We start from the raw sequence: 18,197 nt of genomic DNA, 5'->3' as shown, positions 1-18,197 counted from the left end.
ATTCTTTATTTTTTAGGCCTGAAACTTTATATTACTCCTTTTTTAGGCCTCTATATATATATATATATATATATATATATATTTATATATATATTATATATATATATATATATATATATATATATATATACCGAAATTTTTCAGTGAACATTTGTTAGTCGTAGGCAAAGAGCGGATTAAGCAGTGCACTAATTTTGCGTTCCTGTTCCAACGTTTTTCTAAATGGGGGAATATATATATATATATATATATATATATATATATATATATAAATATATATATATACCTCCATTTAGAAAAACGTTGGAACAGGAACGCAAAATTAGTGCACTGCTTAATCCGCTCTTTGCCTACGACTAACAAATGTTCACTAAAAAATTTCGGTTTAAATAAAGGCAAACAATTTTTGCTCTGGAAAAAGGGCAATTGGTTATAGCTTAAAAAAATCGCCACATAAATTGTGCCAAAACGTGATTGCAAAAATTCGAGCATATTGCACCTCCCTTTAGCTGGATTCAATTTAATATGGTTTTGAATTATATTTTTGAACTCACTGAACAACTAAGCATGTGAATTCAGTATTGCCATTGCATAAGTTCCAAAAGTTGTCGGTTGTTAGTACATTATTAATACATATCTGGCTATGGAGAGTTGATGGCCGAAAAGGCCATCCAAAAGCATGAATTGATGCCTCCTCTGCAGTTTCGATTTACAGATAGAGACAAGCCCAGTACTGAGAAAATTGCATAGAAAACTAACGCCTTAGAGCTTTAACAAACTTTATACGTTTCTCTTCATAGAAAATGAAATCGGTCAGACAAAAAGAGATAAGATCAGCTTCAAAATGGAATTAAAGAAACCAATAGGACTAAATAATGGCTAAGTGTTTGTTTGAGAACCATCAATGTCTATCACAAAATAGAGCTTCGCGTTAAAGGGTAAGGTAACTTTCTCAACTTATTGGTTAACGCAATTATTGGTTAACTCTGTTGTCGCTATTAAGAAGAAGTTCAATGTTAAAAGTAATACACAGTGGAGATGGAGGAGTAAAAGCTTAGATTGCAGAATTGTAATTTTCAGCATCACATAGTAAATATCGACTGCCCAAATCAGATTCTCATCGGCTGTCAAGCTTCTTCATGGTTTCTTTGATCCAGTCTCCCATCTTTGAGACCTTCACGTATATAGATCCGCTTCCATCGCAATCTTCTTTTGTGCCAGATAGAACCCCATAAAGACACTCTGCGTCACCCGATAGATCGTCTTCAATGAAAGCAGGACTTCCACTGTCACCGTCACAAGGCGACGAATTCAGAGTTTGCCATTTTCGCAAACACACTTCGTACTCCTGTCCCAACAAATGTTTGTCCAATAAGGATGAAGATAGCGTTTCCAAGTTATAGCATGTCCAATAAAAATGAAATATGTAGACGTTTCAAAAATCACCATCAGACACAATGGTTCCAAGATCAATGTTCAAATTTTTAACAAGTGGCTAAAAACAGGTAAAATGGAGCTTCAGGTAAAAAATATTGCCATTTTAATGACCACTGATGCGCATTTTCTTGTTTTTACGTTTTGCCCTAACTTTCCCAAATATAATTTTTCTGTCTTATCTTAACAAGCAAGATCTTGGTTCGTGATAACTAAGTTTGTACATATATTGATCTTATCTTACCATGTACTATGGCAAGATCTTGGCAAGATTTAACATGTTTTTGTATGTTTCTTATCAAGTTTCGTTTCCACTGCGATTTTAACTTTATGGGACACACTAGACGAGTAAGTACCAAAAATGGAGGGTATAAGTTATATGACCACTAACCCCCCCCCCCCCCTTAAGGGGGGTAATTTAGCTAATGATTCGCATGCTTATGTGTGAACTCTTACATATGGAATAGGTTGTTTCCCACAAAATTTGTCGGGATAAGCCTCGACCTCTTCCTGGAACGTTTCCTGCAGGTATGTCGGGGTTTTATGTTTCCCCAGTCCAGGAACGGTCGTGCCCATTCCCAACACAGTCAGAGGTCGGATGCCCGAATTCTCGTTAGGTTCACACATTCTGAGTGAAGGTGACTTCTTCCATTCTTTGTTGAGTTTTACAATGGCAATGTCATACTTCGATTGTTTCTTATCGTTGGAGTAACTGATAAAAAAGATTAAGCTCGCGTCGAGGTATAAACAGAAAACAATAATAAGAATTTTGCTGAAAATTAATGAATCGCAGTATACTGACAGCAAACTTACTTAAAAATAACCCACTGAAGGATTCGGGCGAAAGTTTTTTTCCTTCATTGTAATTCCTACGTTTTGTCATTTCTCGACGATAGCTAGGGAAAATTCAATGGGATCATTCGGTATGTTCTGTTTTTTCAAATTTGATTCCAATTTGAGCGGTTTAATACGATTTGTCAAACAGAAGGAGGAAAAAGTTGAATTCATCTGTGCGCCCAACGTGGCGAAGAAACAGTGCAATTCATATAAAAGCGATATGAATTACTTATCGTTGATTTTTTTAAAATCACAACAAAATTTTGTGGTTTGGTACAAAAACATATTTCTATCATTGAAAGTCATATTTTCAAGATTTTGTTTTTCATGTTTTAGGGGATCTGTTCTGTTTCGCCCCCCCATTGTTTTTTATGATCCCCAGTTACAAATTATATGTTGTTATATAGCACGTTACTATGTAAGAAAATAGCACGTGTGCCTGGGGGTCATAAAATATTTGTGCTCACTAAGCTGGAGGGGGGGGGGGGACAGAATAGATCCGTTTTAGGTAGCTGTACGCTGGATTCATGAGACATAAAATCAAGTTTTTTGTGGTAAATCATCTTTAACTTCCTTATATTTCTATCTTGAGGTTGCATCATGGCAACAGGGCTTGCGATAACCAGTGATTCTATCCCCTGCCTCGATGAAGCTGCTTGATTTACGATGAGTTCCTGACTAACCATAGCGTTAGGTAGACCAATCGTGGTTGCAATGATGGCACCACGTGAAAGTTTTAGAGGCAAAAAAATTTCTAATCGTGTTCCACTGAGATTGAAAAAACAAAGCATCTACTTGAAGTTACTTCAGCCCCCTTAACCTAGTTTCAAACAGTTTTTTATTCGTTCTGAAAAATTAAAAGGGAAAAATGTGCAAATATTTTTAGAAATTAAATAATACAAATAGTAAGACATTGACCTATCGTACATCATACATTGACCTATCGGGATTGACATCCCCTTTATATGAAAACATATGACATTTTCAAGATATGTGACCCTTTTGACTTCTTGCAACTTTCATTGCCCTTTAAAACACTTAAAAAAGTACATAAAGTACTCAAAAGTCTCTAAAAATCATCTTTACATAACAATGATTTAACAAAGCACATTCAAATTGTACTATATTTGTTCAAACTATTACATCATTTATACACTTCTGTTTATATTTTGGCATAAAATTGGGCAAAGCTACAGGTGTTAATGCTAGAGATTAACTTCTTGCTAGAGATTAATTCATTGTGTTTTACCGCTTTTTGTTAAGTTGATTTGTTTGCCAAAAGTTGTAACGAAAAAAGTCATGATGATGAAATGTTGTAAAACCGGAAACGATACTCCTGCTTAAAAGGTGTAAATTGAAACAAAACATGGGCAACCAAATTAATTGAAACTTAAAGCTAAGATTCAAGACAGATAACGACCTATCACCATTCCCAATACGGACCAGCGGAGCCATGGCGTTATCGACAGGGGAAGGGGAGGAGAACCTGAATTTTTTTGTTCAATTGTATACACAGCTGTGTTGTAAAAAAATCGGAGCTCTAGAAAATTTCAAAATTTTTAAAAAATTTTTGGGCTGTGTTCTTGTAAGCTATTATCATAGACAGACATTTGTTAGTAAAGTCTGAGTACTTTTCAGAGTTAAGAATTTTCAGCGGATTTGGTATCGTTTTTAAATTGTTTGAAATGGTATTCGCTTGATGTCCCCAAAAATTTAGTTGTAAATTTTTTGTCTAATCATCCACAAAAGTTGTGTTAAAACACGCGGCCAATTATTTCTTTGACCGCTTGAGGAAAATTTTTCACTGTCCTTTTGAAGTGGGTTCGAAATTTAATATCTTGTTAACACACCCGTTGGGACCTGTCAAATTAATACGATATAACAATTCCGTTGCTAAGAAACTGCATATTTATTTTATAGCATTTTCATCTTGCAGCACCTCCAATTTCTTGAACCCTTTTATATTATATTTAATTTTATGTTGATACTTCTAAATTTTGCCTAAAAAGTTTCTTGTTCTGTATTGTTCTCTGCTAAATGTTTTTAATCAGGACAAGCTGACTGATTTCACTATTCAAAACGCCGTTGTAAACTTCAACTTTTTTTTATCATTTTGTGGAAAGCCTCTATATGCAAATTGGGACTCCAATTGTTTGCTTTAACAAATTTCGCAATTCGCATAAAAATTGATCCTCGTTTAATTTCTCTAAAGTTTGAAGTAAGTTTGGTACAAGCTTCTTTTCTGTTTTATGAGCTCAGACATTTTGCTTGCTTTGCAAGTACCGTTGTAATCGTCTACTCTAGAATTTTGTACTTTGCTTAGGCTGACTCTGGGGACGGACTGGTGCCCAAAACTCTAACAAATTGAAAAGTGGGTTTCATGGCTATGAAAGACCTGTTGAAGTGCTGTTTTGTTCCTACACTGCTCTGGTATACTCTTGTTGGCCATTATAAACTCGAGTTGAAATAATGAAATAATTCAAGAAATCAGATAACAGCCAAATTGTAAATAAGAAATTTTCAAGATCACTGAAAGAAACCAAAATTCAACAAGTTGGCTGACAATTTATTGAGTTTGTAATGCAAAAGTTGGTTCGCAATTCTATCTTTGTAACCAAATTCAATAATGTGAGAGCCACTGTTTATCTCTACAAAAATTCTCTACAAGTAACTCAGTTAAGCCGCCTGATCAAATCGCGTTTCTCCGGTGTTCTCACTTTGCTAATATCGAACAGCTGCCAAATGGATTTGAATAGCAGGCTAGCAATCTTACTAACAATTTGTGAGGAAAAAATTTTCGAAATTCATGTTCTTTCGTTCTCAATTGCGACACTTTGATAAAGAAACTTTTCTCCAAACTCTTTACCTCTTCCATGTACATCATTTTCCTCTCGAATCGTTTTTGAAAACTGTCTCTTTTTTGTTTGTTACTCCGAACCTTGTTCAATGTAACCTCTGTCTGTCTCAAACAATCATTTTCCCTGTCAACAATTGACTGCATTTCATGCACATCTCACTAAATCATTAATCGGTCATAGACATAATCTATTACTCTTTTCCCCTCTATTCTCTCATCATTGCGATATTTGTGTGAAACATCGCTAATTACAAATGTATAACTTTAGTTCATCAAATAACTAGTACAGCACATATATGATTTTATGGCCAGTAAATAAAAATCTAAAAGATTGGCACTACTTTTAAAAATGATTACACGAAATATAAACTCGCCCTTATTAAAATGACGTAAAAAACCTGACACGCAAAATTAAAGCTTAACCTCACTGTTGGTACATCACAACATCAAGTTGATTAGTAGAGCCAACAAAACTTTTCATCATTCTTTCTTCTGGCTACCTCATCAGAAGTTCCATATAAACATGCTCTGATAGCTACAAACTCAAGTAGTTTGGTTCAACTTACAAATGTTTTACAAGGTTAGCACTGATACAATTATGCGATAATATGGTTATGCATAGTGCTCAAAGTTAACAAAAATCAAAATCAAAAATAACAAAAACAAGTTCCTGTATACAAGTACTGGTGTTCGTTCACTTTATCATCCGTCGTCTGAATAAGATAACAACAAAACATTTCTAAAACTCCGATTTCTACGTTAAGATCATTCATACACAAAACTGCTCAATGAAATTGTCTTTTGCAAATCAAGGACCAGAAATTGAACATAGAAACCCATATGAAACAGAAAAAATGGCATCTGAATTGATAAAAGGGATCATTGGTTAGCTTGGGAAATCAAAAACACTTTAACATTCGTCGGCTGAATAAGATAGCAACAAGAAATTTCTAAAACTCCGAATTCTATGTTAAGACCAGTCATACACAAAACAGCTCATTAAATTTATCTTTCGCAAATCAAGGAGCAGAAATTGAACACAAAAACTGATATGAAACAGAAAAAATGACATTACAGTGGATAAAAGGGGTCATTGATTAGCTTCGGAAATCAAATATACTCATCAACTCAACTTTACTCGTCAGCTCATGATATCTGTCTCTTTACCATCTCTCTATCCGTTTTAGCCTTCTCTATCTTTCCTTCCGTCTTGTTTCCAGCCAACTCTTTCTGTACCGGAAAACCCCATCAGAAACATTGTCATTGTTACCCTCTTCACAATTCAATAGATCGCCAAGCGAACATCTTCCTCTTGTTGTAGGCTCCACTCCTCAAAACCAACTGGCACGGCCCACAGACCCGAAGTTGAACGTACTTCCACCTTTCTGTTTTAAAAGAATGGCGACGATTCCAAGCATAATACACAAAATCTAGCCCTTGAACTTCAACTTTAGTTGACAGAGTGATACGCTGCCCCCCGTCAAAAACTTTTTTCACTCGGGTCTCTTTCCTCCATTCACAAATCGTTGTCGCCGACACCTTTCTTTTGGATATTTGCAACATCATCTTCCATCCCGGTTCCAGAGATCTGCGAAATGTTAAAATTTCTGTCGTCCAACTTCCCCCTTAATGTCCTCAACGGTTTCCGGGTCTTTTGAAAAAGTCTCTCGGATGGTTCGAGTCTTCAGTTGTGGTGACACATAACTCGTATACTAAGCCATACCGTCTGTCTACTTCTTCGTCGTCGAGCGACTGATCGATAATGTGAAAATCTTTCCCTTCAGCTGACTCGCGAGTGCCTCCATTTTTAGATTTTCGAATTTCCTAAATTTCAACAGATACCTTTTTTATAAATTCCTCCAAAGCTCCATTTACTAAACTTCGAAAATAGTTTACTTAACAACCTCTCCGCCATGTCGAATAATGTTATCCCTGCTAGCATCAACTCCTGCACCTCATGAAGCTTCAACAAAGATACAAGCCGCTGGTTACTTCCTGACAGTTGAACGGATTGTTTGAAATTGCATCCATTTCTAAGCAAAATTGTTCTATGTGGACGAATGCTCACAGTCTCCGCCTCCTTTATCGGCTCTTGCAAACTCCTCTGACTCCGCAGTTCCACGCAATGCGCTCGACTAACAGTCTTTACAACCTCATTGTAGCTATAAAACGTGTCCTCCGTCGGACGAATTGACACGAAAAAAATTTTACAACATCAAAAACGTCTGATATAACCTCCTACACAAGAACTGTATCACAAACACTGCCCAACACCTCCTACACAAGAACTGCATCACAAACTCTGCCCCAAGAACTGCATCACAAACGCTGCATCACACTGAACGTGTTGAATAGACTTAACTTCTTTATCTACCTGTGATTCTACTAGACCTGAAGTCTTTGCCTTACTAACTGCAAAACTAACAGAACCATCACCTTTTTCAGCCAACCCATCATCTGTTTCCAACAATTCTTTTCCGACTCTGTCAGCAACACGACCTTTGGTCTCAACTACACATGACTCCTACTTGCTGAAAAAGTCGATCACCACAGTTTCACTTGTTCTGAGTCGGTCTTCTATAAGACACACAAAGTTTTATCGGCTGATATAAACTCTTTCATATGAGTCTCCCCACCTACAAATAACGAAAACCAGATTCCCAAAACTTACGTCCTCATTATTTGTCTCCTGAATGCATTCAACCCGCTCATTGCGTCGAACCCAATCAACCCACTCGACCTGCTGTCTTCATAATAAAAATCCGCATATTCAAAATTATGCACAAAACAGGAATCAGATTCTCCGTCGGTCGCTGATGAGTGCTCTAAATGGTACACAAGACCTTCAGGATAAATTTTTTTTCCAGCACTGACTAAAAGTTTTCCCTTTTGGAATTTACAGCTTTAATTGTTCTCGACCTTCCTTTTCAACCTGTTGCAATTTCTCAGGACGGTCTTGTTCTTCTTTCTTCTCAACCGGCCAGACCTAACTATCTCCGCCTCTTCCCCTACAGTTGATGTCGGCTGCTTCCCATCCAGTACTATTTTCCTCAACCTGTTGTTCCGCAACCGTTCGATCTACAAGTTCGTCCACTCCCTTATTCACTGTAATTTTACCATCCATGGTCAGCTATTCAGTTAGGAGCACAATTACTTCCTGTCCGGTTGTCTCTTCAACCATATATTTTATGACTACCTTATCTTCTTTGCTTATTTCTCCTAACATACTCAAATTCAACTGTTCTGCTTGCTCATGATTCAATTAAAGTGACTTCACAACTTGCTCAAAGCCTTTGCTCCCAGCGTCTTGAGTTCAACAACCTGCCACCAACTCCGCTCTAACTTCACTGGTCTCAGTATTTCCTTGTGAGTTCTCATAGTCAAATTCTTTTTACTTTACTATCCGCTATCTCATCATTCCGCTTATGCAAAACTCCTTTAACTCACGTTGACTCATACTTTCCTGCAATCCATTACAGTCCGTTTTAACTACTACAGACAACCGTTTGTCAAAGAAACTGAGGTATTGCTCAATAGTCATTGACGCCGTGCCCGATGCTGCTCTCCAAAAACCGGGTGGCAAATCAAAACCTGCTTCCAACGCCCATGTTCTAAGGAATCAAGGCCTTGACCCAATTGGTTGTTCCTCATTCTAAGCAGGTTGTTCATAGTCATTGGTTGTTCATAGTCATTCTAAGCAAAATTGTACTATGTGGACGAATGCTCACAGTCTCCACCTCCTTTATCGGCTCTTGCAACCTCCTCTGACTCCGCAGTTCCACGCAATGCGCTCGACTAACAGTCTTTACAACCTCATTGTAGCTATAAAACGTGTCCTCCGTAGGACGAATTGACACGAAAAAATTTTACAACATCAAAAACGTCTGATATAACCTCCTACACAAGAACTGCATCACAAACTCTGCCCAACATTCAACTTGGTCCGGTAAATGAATTGCCTTGAGCTCATTTTCAGCCCTGGGGTTGTCCTCAAGTGGAACAGCTGGTAGAACCTGTCCAACCATTATTTCTTCCGCAATTTGCGGCAGAAATGCTCCAACGCTTCGTGAAAACATTCAGCTCTAGCCATTGCTAAAACTATTTTGCTGTCTTTACTTCCACATCCCTAAAACTTATTCGCCAAGATGCAGTCGTCTGACTTGCCTATCCAAGCAACCGTTTCCTTTGTTGTTTTTGCGTACCGTCTCTCAGTTCCTGTCTATCACCCTGACCGATGTTGACTGTGTTCCTGCTGTCCTCACATGTTTTGATTTTCAGAGCCTTATCTTTGTCTTTCTGCACCCAAAACCCTTTTACCCTCTAATCCGTTTGCAGTTCGGCATAACACAGAGTAGCTTCAGTGTGATTCCTGACACCCTTTTGTTTCTCCACTGAACGTGTTGAATAGACTTAATTTCTTTATCTACCTGTGATTCTACTAGACCTGAAGTCTTTGCCTTACTAACTGCAAAACTAACAGAACCATCACCTTTTTCAGCCAACCCATCATCTGTTTTCAACAATTCTTTTCCGACTCTATCAGGAACACGACTTTTGGTCTCAACTACACATGACTCCTACTTGATGAAAAAGTTGAGCACCACAGTTTCACTTGTTCTGAGTTGTTCTTCTATAAGACACACAAAGGTTTTATCGGTTGATATAAACTCTTTCATATGAGTCTCCCCACCTACAAATAACGAAAACCAGATTCCCAAAACTTACGTCCTTATTATTTGTCTCCTGAATGCATTCAACCCACTCATTGCGTCCAACCCAATCAACCCACTCGACCTGCTGTCTTCATAATAAAAATCCGCATATTCAAAATTATGCACAAAACAGGAATCAGATTCTCCGTCGGTCGCTGATAAGTGCTCTACATGGTACACAAGACCTTCAGGATAAATCTTTTTTCCAGCATTGACTAAAAATTTTCCCTTTTCGAATATAAAGCTTTAACTGTTCTCGACCTTTCTTTTCAACCTGTTGCAATTTCTCAGGACGGTCTTGTTCTTCTTTCTTGTCAACCGGCCAGACCTAGCTATCTCCGCCTCTTCCCCTACAGTTGATGTCGGCTGCTTCCCATCCAGTATTATTTTCCTCAACCTGTTGTTCCGCATTCGTTCGATCTACAAGTTCGTCCACTCCCTTATTCACTGTAATTTTACCATCCATGGTCAGCTATTCAGTTAGGAGCACAATTACTTCCTGTCCAGTTGTCTCTTCAACCATATATTTTATGACTACTCATCTTCTTTGCTTATTTCTCCTAACATACTCAAATTCAACTGTTCTGCTTGCTAATGATTCAATTGTAGTGACTTCACAACTTGCTCAAAGCCTTTGCTCCCAGGGTCTTGAGTTCAACAACCTGCCACCAACTCCGCTCTAACTTCACTGGTCTCAGTATTTCCGTGTGAGTTCTCATAGTCAAATTCTTTTTACTTTACTACCCGCTATTTCATCACTCCGCTTATGCAAAACTCCTTTAACTCACGTTGACTCACACTTTCCTGCAATCCATAACAGTCCCTTTTAACTACTACAGACAACCGTTTGTCGAAGAAACTGAGGTATTGCTCAATAGTCATTGACGCCGTGCCCGATGCTGCTCATGAAAACCTGCTTCCAACGCCCAAGTTCTAAGAAAGCAAGGCCTTGACCCAATTGGTTGTTCCTCACTCATTTGCGAAATATCTACAACTTCGAGATAATACATTTTCCAGTTCTCCCAATTCGAGAATCTCTCTGACAGAAAATTTTCTATAAATGGGAACGAACTCCAATAATGTTTGCCAGCAAGCATTATCTGATTGCTGCTGCTGGACAATTATTGCTATTTTGTGAACATCTCCCTGCTCTCTCCCTCAAAGTTAAACTCTTCAACTCTTGCTCCTCCAGTTTGAAAGAAAAACAAAACCTGTGAAAACTACACTCCCTCTCTTTCTATTACACTCTAATTGCCTTACTCTCAAAATTATCACCTGCCGAATATCAGCTCAACAGTTTCCTCTTCTAAAATCTCGATACTCTGAACTGGCCTTCAGTGCCTAAGCAAATGTAAAATACTAACACCGACGGTCCTAACCTAACTTGATCTCACGCAGCTTGTCTTCTTACTCTACCTATCCCTAACTCTCCCTACTCTCTATCTTCTCTACCTTGCCTCGCCAATCTCTTGATCTTGGCCAAGGTCTCGTAATAAATTTCTCTCACTTAGAAAGATAATACACTAATCTAAAGCTCTGTCTTAACTCAGCCTCACTTAACTCTCACTCTGAGCTCAGTCTTTCCACGCTTTATCTTCTATACTAAAGAACAGCTAAATGACACTAATAACAATAGAAGAGCTTCAGCTCAACTGTGAAACTTCTTCGCACTCACTCCACCATGAACGACTACAAACTCTTTCTCTCTGTGTCTCTCATTCACGCTCGAACTTGACCCTGTCCAAAGATTTCTTTTTCTTCTCTTGTTGTGGACCAAGTCGAATGCTTCAGTCGTCTTCTTCTTGGTCACCCTGGCAAAGTCCGATGTTCCACTGCAACCACCACAGCCGCCACTTCTACTGCCTTCTACCGCAAGCATTCCTAACTGTCAAGAAGTCTCCGAAATTCCCACCAAAGAGCGCCACTTTAGAGTTTTGTAGTTTGTATGGGCTGACCAGCTGGGGACGAACTAGCGCGCAAAACTCTGACAAATTGAAAGGGGGGTTTAATGCCTCTGAATGATATGTTGGAGGGCTCCTTCGTCCCCACACTGCTCTTGTATACTCTTGAAGGTCTGTTAGAAACTCAAGTTGAGAAAATGAATTGATTCAAGTAATCAGATAACATCCAATTGCTAGATAAGAAATGTACAAGATTGCACGAAATGTACAATTCAACGAGTTGGCTGACAATTTAACGAGTTTTTGTTACAAAAAGATGGTTCACAGTTCTATATTTGTAACCAATATCACAAATGTGAGAGCCAATGTTCTTTATCTCTACAAAATTTTTCCACAGGTAACTCAATTAAGTCGTCTGATCCGATCGCGGCTCTCCGGTGTTCTCATTTTGCTAAACTGGAACAACTGCCTCTACAACGTTTTTGCTGTCACAACTTCCCTACAGGTCAACTCCTAAGCTACAGCTCTGTTGTGGTAATGTTAGGACACTCCCCTTTGTTACTTCTCAAGCAACAAGTACATTAATGACCTAACAATAGATTTTGTTCAAGTCGCAAATGTGGTCTACTTTATTTATAAGTTTCTCACGTAAAGTTTGCTTTGACCTGAGAAAAACAATCTAATGACCTGAACGCCTTCCTTGCACATTGCTGACTTCTAGTTGAACTATTCAAACTAAAACAAAAGCAATACCAGACTTCTGACGCTACCAATTAATCAATCGGTCAACCAATCAACTTAAAAATAGCATTTAAAATCCCCCAACCCTATCTAGAAAACAAATTCCCCAAAAGTAACAACGAAGAAACTTGCCCCAAGTATGTACTTACTCCATACCAAATTAGATCACGCTAAGGTAAACACCTGACGATAGCTTATTTTTTATAAACTTGGTCCCCATCAGAAAATCAATATTGCCCCCATTCAACTTCTGAGAAGTCCTTTTTGTTCCATAAAAGTCTGGCTTGCCAAATGGCTTTGAACTGCAGACCATTAATCTTAATAACAATTCGTACGGAAGCGATTTTCGAAATTCAGGTTCTGTCGTTCCCAATTGCGACACTTTGTGATGAAGAGCCTAATCTCTAAGTGCTACATCTATATTTTTTGTTTCGATCTCTCATTTGGTTCAACTTCACTATTCATATTCAACAGTTTAAGCTTGTCAGAAGCGAATCAATTTCAAAACTATCCAGGGTGCAAAATTTCACAAACTTTTAAGAAATATATTTTTATGGCGGCAAGATTTTCGTTGACGCTCTGAGATTTTGGCTGATCGTGTAATTTGATGGAGGTGTACATGTGTTTGATTCGATGTACAGGTGTTTGATCGAAGAAGGTCTGCAACATCAGCGTGAGCAGGATATGTCAGCCAAAAATTCTTCAACTCATTGTCAGTTTTCAAAATTTCAACAAACAAAATTATAACTTACTCTTTGTGGATTTCAAACTTGTTCACATCCTGAACATCAATGTGAAGTTTCTCCATCATGCTGTGATCTCCAAGATACACTTTAATATGATCTGAAAAGATAGTGAAGACTTTGAAAATGAAATGCAGAAAGGAACACTGAACTTCCAACTAGATGTGTCCAAAGTATATACAAATGAAGGCAGTGTATTGTAAACAAAGTTTTTATTTTTAAGTTCGAGATTATTGATTAGCACTGGTAGGTATGTAAAATGAAAAGGAACACAGATAACCAAAAGGGAAGGCCATACAATAGAAAAAAACCTACAACTTTTCCACGAGTTTCAATTTGGAGTACTACAAGCGTCCCTTTTAAAATCTAAGAGAAAATAGTTTGTTTTTTTTTTGCTGAAATTTTTCTGCTTTTCAGCATATCTTGTGCTTATTAGATCCAACGAAACATTGTTTTTCTTACAAACTATGTTTCCAATCTTAGTTGTTGATTTTTGAGTCAAAGAATAAGCAATTTGTTTATTGTACCACCATTTGTAGGGTCAGCTACTAAAGCGTCTATCGTCTGCGTGTTGATCTCATACGCCATTTTAAAAAAGAATTCAAGCTATCAATTTGTTAACCAGCACCATCTTTCCGACTATTTAGTAGATTCAAGCTTGTTGTATTCAAAATGAATTTTGCCAACCTGTGTCGCCACTGTTTTGCCCATAAATATACGTAAGATTAGAGGTAGCTTCCAACAAATTCTCATATCTTTTAATCATTTTTTCAGGTGATGCAAACATTCCCATATAAGAGATTGGCAATATTGTAGGGCTGCTAGATGTAAGAATTGGGATTGATTCTCAAACTGATTGGGTCCGGGTTAATTCAATAAAATTTGAGACGAACTTGCTATAAGTTAGAGGGCTAATTGGATTTTCTGAAAATCCCCCAATGAACTTTCTGTCCAACTCTTACATCGAAATAATCCTCATAACCCCCCATGTTGTTATCGATTTACCCCCGGTACCCCTAAGCTATCAAACTGCAACGTGTTGTGATATCACATGACCCTCAACAAAGTTTCTCAGTTTGAAGAATAGACAACAAAACTCTTAAAATATCCAATAAAAAAGGTTTAAATGTAATTATTATTATGCTTCATTATACTTTTTCTTCCCTAACTTTATATTAGTCCCAATACCCAGTAACAATGCGCTATTAATTCATTCTACACTCCCCATTCGAATGAATAAATCAAGTTGTTTTTTGGAGTATTTTTGTTGATGAAATCTAAAAAAAATTCCCTCATTGCCAACTCCCCCCCTACAATGATGCTCCCACATCCTAATTATACACTGCGTTGAACCCCTACACCGTCAAATCATCCAAATCTGAGCAACTTTTTTTGAAAAATCAAAAAGCTTTTTAAACTACACAAAACATAAAAACTTAAAAAAAAACTAAAAATCTACGTATTATTCCCCTTTGCATTACCAAATTGGGTGTCCTTAATTTTGAATAATCACTGTCCCTAAATCTTTATCTCATTGCCTCTGTTAATATTACAGACGATGCGCTTATATGCCGGGTTGAGCAAACAGTTGAACGAGAACGTCATCTGACTACTTGTAACTAGAGATCCTGGTAACTGAACCGTTGTTGTGGTTCCATGTGCTTGGAGTCAGAGAACCAGCGAATTTCTTGAAAAAAGTCAGATAAAATGATATAAAAGCTCAGATGGATGTCACTGGAGGCTTTTATATAACGTTTGTCAGGGCCTAACAAACTGGCCACAACACTAGCCTAACAAATTAGCTCTATTGTTGAAAAAAAACAATCAAAAGAAGGCACGCCGTGGAACGATTCAATAAGGAAGGTTCTTCGATGTTAATCTTGCAAGATCTTGCAAGAGGATGTTAATCTTGAAAGCATCTTCTTGATAGATCTTGCAAAATTAACATACTTTTGCAAGATCTTGCAGGATTAACAGTATTTTGAAAGAATCTTTCAAGATGTTTGAAGATTAACATCCTATCTCGACTAGGGATAGTTCGAAATCTGCAGTTTTTAATTTCCATTCCAAATCAGATAGAGTATACGCACAATCTCTATGTGTTCAAACACTTGCGCGCAATTGATAATTAATTGTCGAAAAGCGCCAATGAATGCGACCAATATGACGTAATCGTCACTTTTAAGTGCGATAAATCATTTTTAGAAATTGCTATGCGAACTCGGCTTTAATCTGAGTCAGCTCAGCAATGGGTTTTGCGCCCCAAAATTTCCTGCTTTTTTTAAGTAGAAATATCAAATTTTGGCTCATTTAAGCAACGGATTTTGCGATGCAAAATCGCTTACCATTTTGTACGAGTAACTTCACTGGTTGAATTGCACTTGTCTTAACCAGCTTTTTTTACTGCATTCGCGAGGCATATTTGTGCTTAAAAGAGTAAGCTGAATTTTAAAGGATTTGCATATGATCTTGAAGAGAAGATCTCATAAGAATAGAAATTGGGCCACTTTTGTATAACCAAGTGATATTAACATTTGTCCAGTGTTTATGCTGACCGCATCGTTTGACGTGATTCTTTGTTGACTCATGTGGCCCACTTCCAATTTGACTGCCATGCTGAGGGCTCGTTCCGGCGCTACGGTTTCTCTTAGTAATTATCTCTATATGTCATTATCCAGCATATTTGTAGCATGCATCTCTGATTACGTCGTCATCGCATATTTCGAGTTCATTGCAGTTCTGGGCAAATTCTTTTAAGACACAATAGAAATGTTCTACATTTTTGCCTTTTTCAATTTTTAGCAGAAAAACGCATCGAACAAACGTTATGTTTCGAGGGCTGATGAAAAAGAAAGTGTTCTAACATTTCCCACCATCTTTTCATCGTCAAATCGTAGAATCTTATAAATCATTGTGTGGAAGTTTCTGGCGGAGAGTTTGCCTACCTTCGTATTTCTTCGAGCTTGTATTTGAGAATGATATCAAGAATAGTAGTATCTCTTGCTTTAAAGGCAAGTTTTACTTTAATGTACCAATAATCCCATTTTAGCGGTGGTTCTGTTGTGATGCGCTCCCAAAAGGATTCAATGGACGATTGGGGTTTTAAATGCTGTTTTACCCGATCGCTATTATTAACTTTGCAATTAATTCATTTTAGGGTTTACGCAGCAAATGCGGCTTTACTTTGAGTCAACTCAGTGATGGATATCGCGCTGTAGAATTGCCTGTTATAATTGTCAGCGAAAGCATCTAACTTCGGCTCAATTAATTTATGGATTTCTGATTGTGAAATTGCTTATAATTTTGTATGAGTGACTTCGCTTTGGTCTAATTTCCCTTATTTTTTATTTGATTTTTGTTCCTGTGTTCGTGAGGCGAGTTTGAGCTGAGAAGCGAGTCGACAATTTGTCATGTTAAAAAAATTGCGAACGATTTTGAAGTTAAGATTAGTTACGAACTGAAATTGTATTACAACTGTATGAACAGTTGGTATGATATATTGTTAAATGGCGTAATGTCGGTATGGTATAATGTTATAAACTTTAAAGAATTGATTAGACAATAAATCTGACTATAGGACAATGACTTATACAAATGAAGGTGAAAAGAGGTGAAATTAGAAACTGAAGAAATAAGGTTAAAATAAAGTACAATTTAAGTAGCAACTAACAATGTCATGGTAATGTGATTAGCGTACCACACTATAATTGCGCTATATTGTTTTCGGCCGAACAACAGCCGAACAAAATCGTATATTGTCGAGAAAAAATAGTCTTTTATTAGCTATTTTGCCACACGCTTTGTGAATACCTAATTTCTGTTACAAACTCTTCTGATACGTTAAATTCCAAGAATATTCTGCAGTTTCTTCTCATTATCATGTGTGAAAAGATGCGTAAAAGATTTTTATATAGAACAATATGATATACTATTTTAAAGGTGTAAAAAACCAATTAGGAAGTTCGTACTCTTCGGGAGAAAGGCAAACAATTCCTAATTTTTTCATGTGCTATATAATTTTGCCGCAAAAATAAATCTAAATAACTCGTAGACAATTTTTTATTTTAATTGTTCAGTTTGACACTTCTATATTGGAAAAGTATATCTCGTTGAGGGAATAAAGACTAACCACACACTGACATGATGTTTACCTGCAGGGTAATCATTGATTTTCTAATCAGTATCGGTAGAGAAATAGACTTATGTTCTTCCAACCCGTGTTTAGCTCCCAGTGAAGTCCCGTCGATGGATTCTATATGATCCAGCAAAAATGAGAGCTTCCAAACCGATGGATTTTCTATGATCAGAGAAAAAGTGGTAATGACGCTTCGATGGACTGTTTATGAAATTTCTATGATAATCGACGGGATACGTGATTCACTTGGAGCCCAACCCTGGCGCTTTGTTCAATGTTCTTCTCATAGGACATGAATTTCATTCAAGCCTGTATGTATTGTATTATGCAATTTATACATTGTTTGGATTTCAAATCTAATCTAATATGACAAAAAAAATACACACCTTTATCTTTCAGGCAATGACCAGCTGTTAGAATATATTTTGATGTGATTAGAGTTCCACCACAGTAAGGCATGTCACCATATTTTGAACACGTGAAATACACGAAGAAGGATCGTTGAACACTATTGCTTCCGCCCACAATTCGTGACGTCACATCAGATGTTGGTTCATTTGAGAGAAAGTGATTGGATTCTTTTAGAGGTCAAATTCTGTTTGCTTGTAGAGTGAATGAGAAAACTGAATAACTGATACTAATAAAAAATAGAATTTATACGAATCGAAGAGGACGAATGGCGTTATATTTTTCTTTAATCCATGACTACTGGCTTCATAGGACTTCGCGAGAGTACTGGTTGTGATCATGCAGTTTTTTTTCTAGGGAAGCGAACATTTTTGATCACGTGCTGCATTTTAAAAGCAATTTCATAGTTTTATCCCATCTTATTCAAAA

At 37.2% G+C, this 18,197-nt stretch overlaps 1 protein-coding gene across 1 annotated transcript; it reads right to left on the bottom strand.

Annotated features, from left to right (window-relative positions):
- Nucleotides 1-1,011: 1,011 nt before the first annotated feature.
- On the bottom strand, nucleotides 1,012-17,932 carry LOC142342125 (CLIP domain-containing serine protease B4-like). The gene is made up of 4 exons (XM_075393324.1): nucleotides 17,747-17,932; nucleotides 13,235-13,325; nucleotides 1,891-2,146; nucleotides 1,012-1,348 (listed from the first exon to the last, which is right to left on the bottom strand). Exons 1-4 carry the CDS (start codon nucleotides 17,817-17,819, stop codon nucleotides 1,118-1,120), a joined length of 651 nt encoding a protein of 216 aa, XP_075249439.1. The 5' UTR covers nucleotides 17,820-17,932; the 3' UTR covers nucleotides 1,012-1,117.
- Between the last annotated feature and the right edge of the window lie 265 nt (nucleotides 17,933-18,197).

This window comes from Convolutriloba macropyga, chromosome 7, assembly GCF_964194025.1.
Source record: "Convolutriloba macropyga chromosome 7, txConMacr16.3, whole genome shotgun sequence".
Classification (NCBI taxonomy): domain Eukaryota; kingdom Metazoa; phylum Xenacoelomorpha; order Acoela; family Convolutidae; genus Convolutriloba; species Convolutriloba macropyga.
This window is presented reverse-complemented; position numbering and strand designations above follow the sequence as displayed.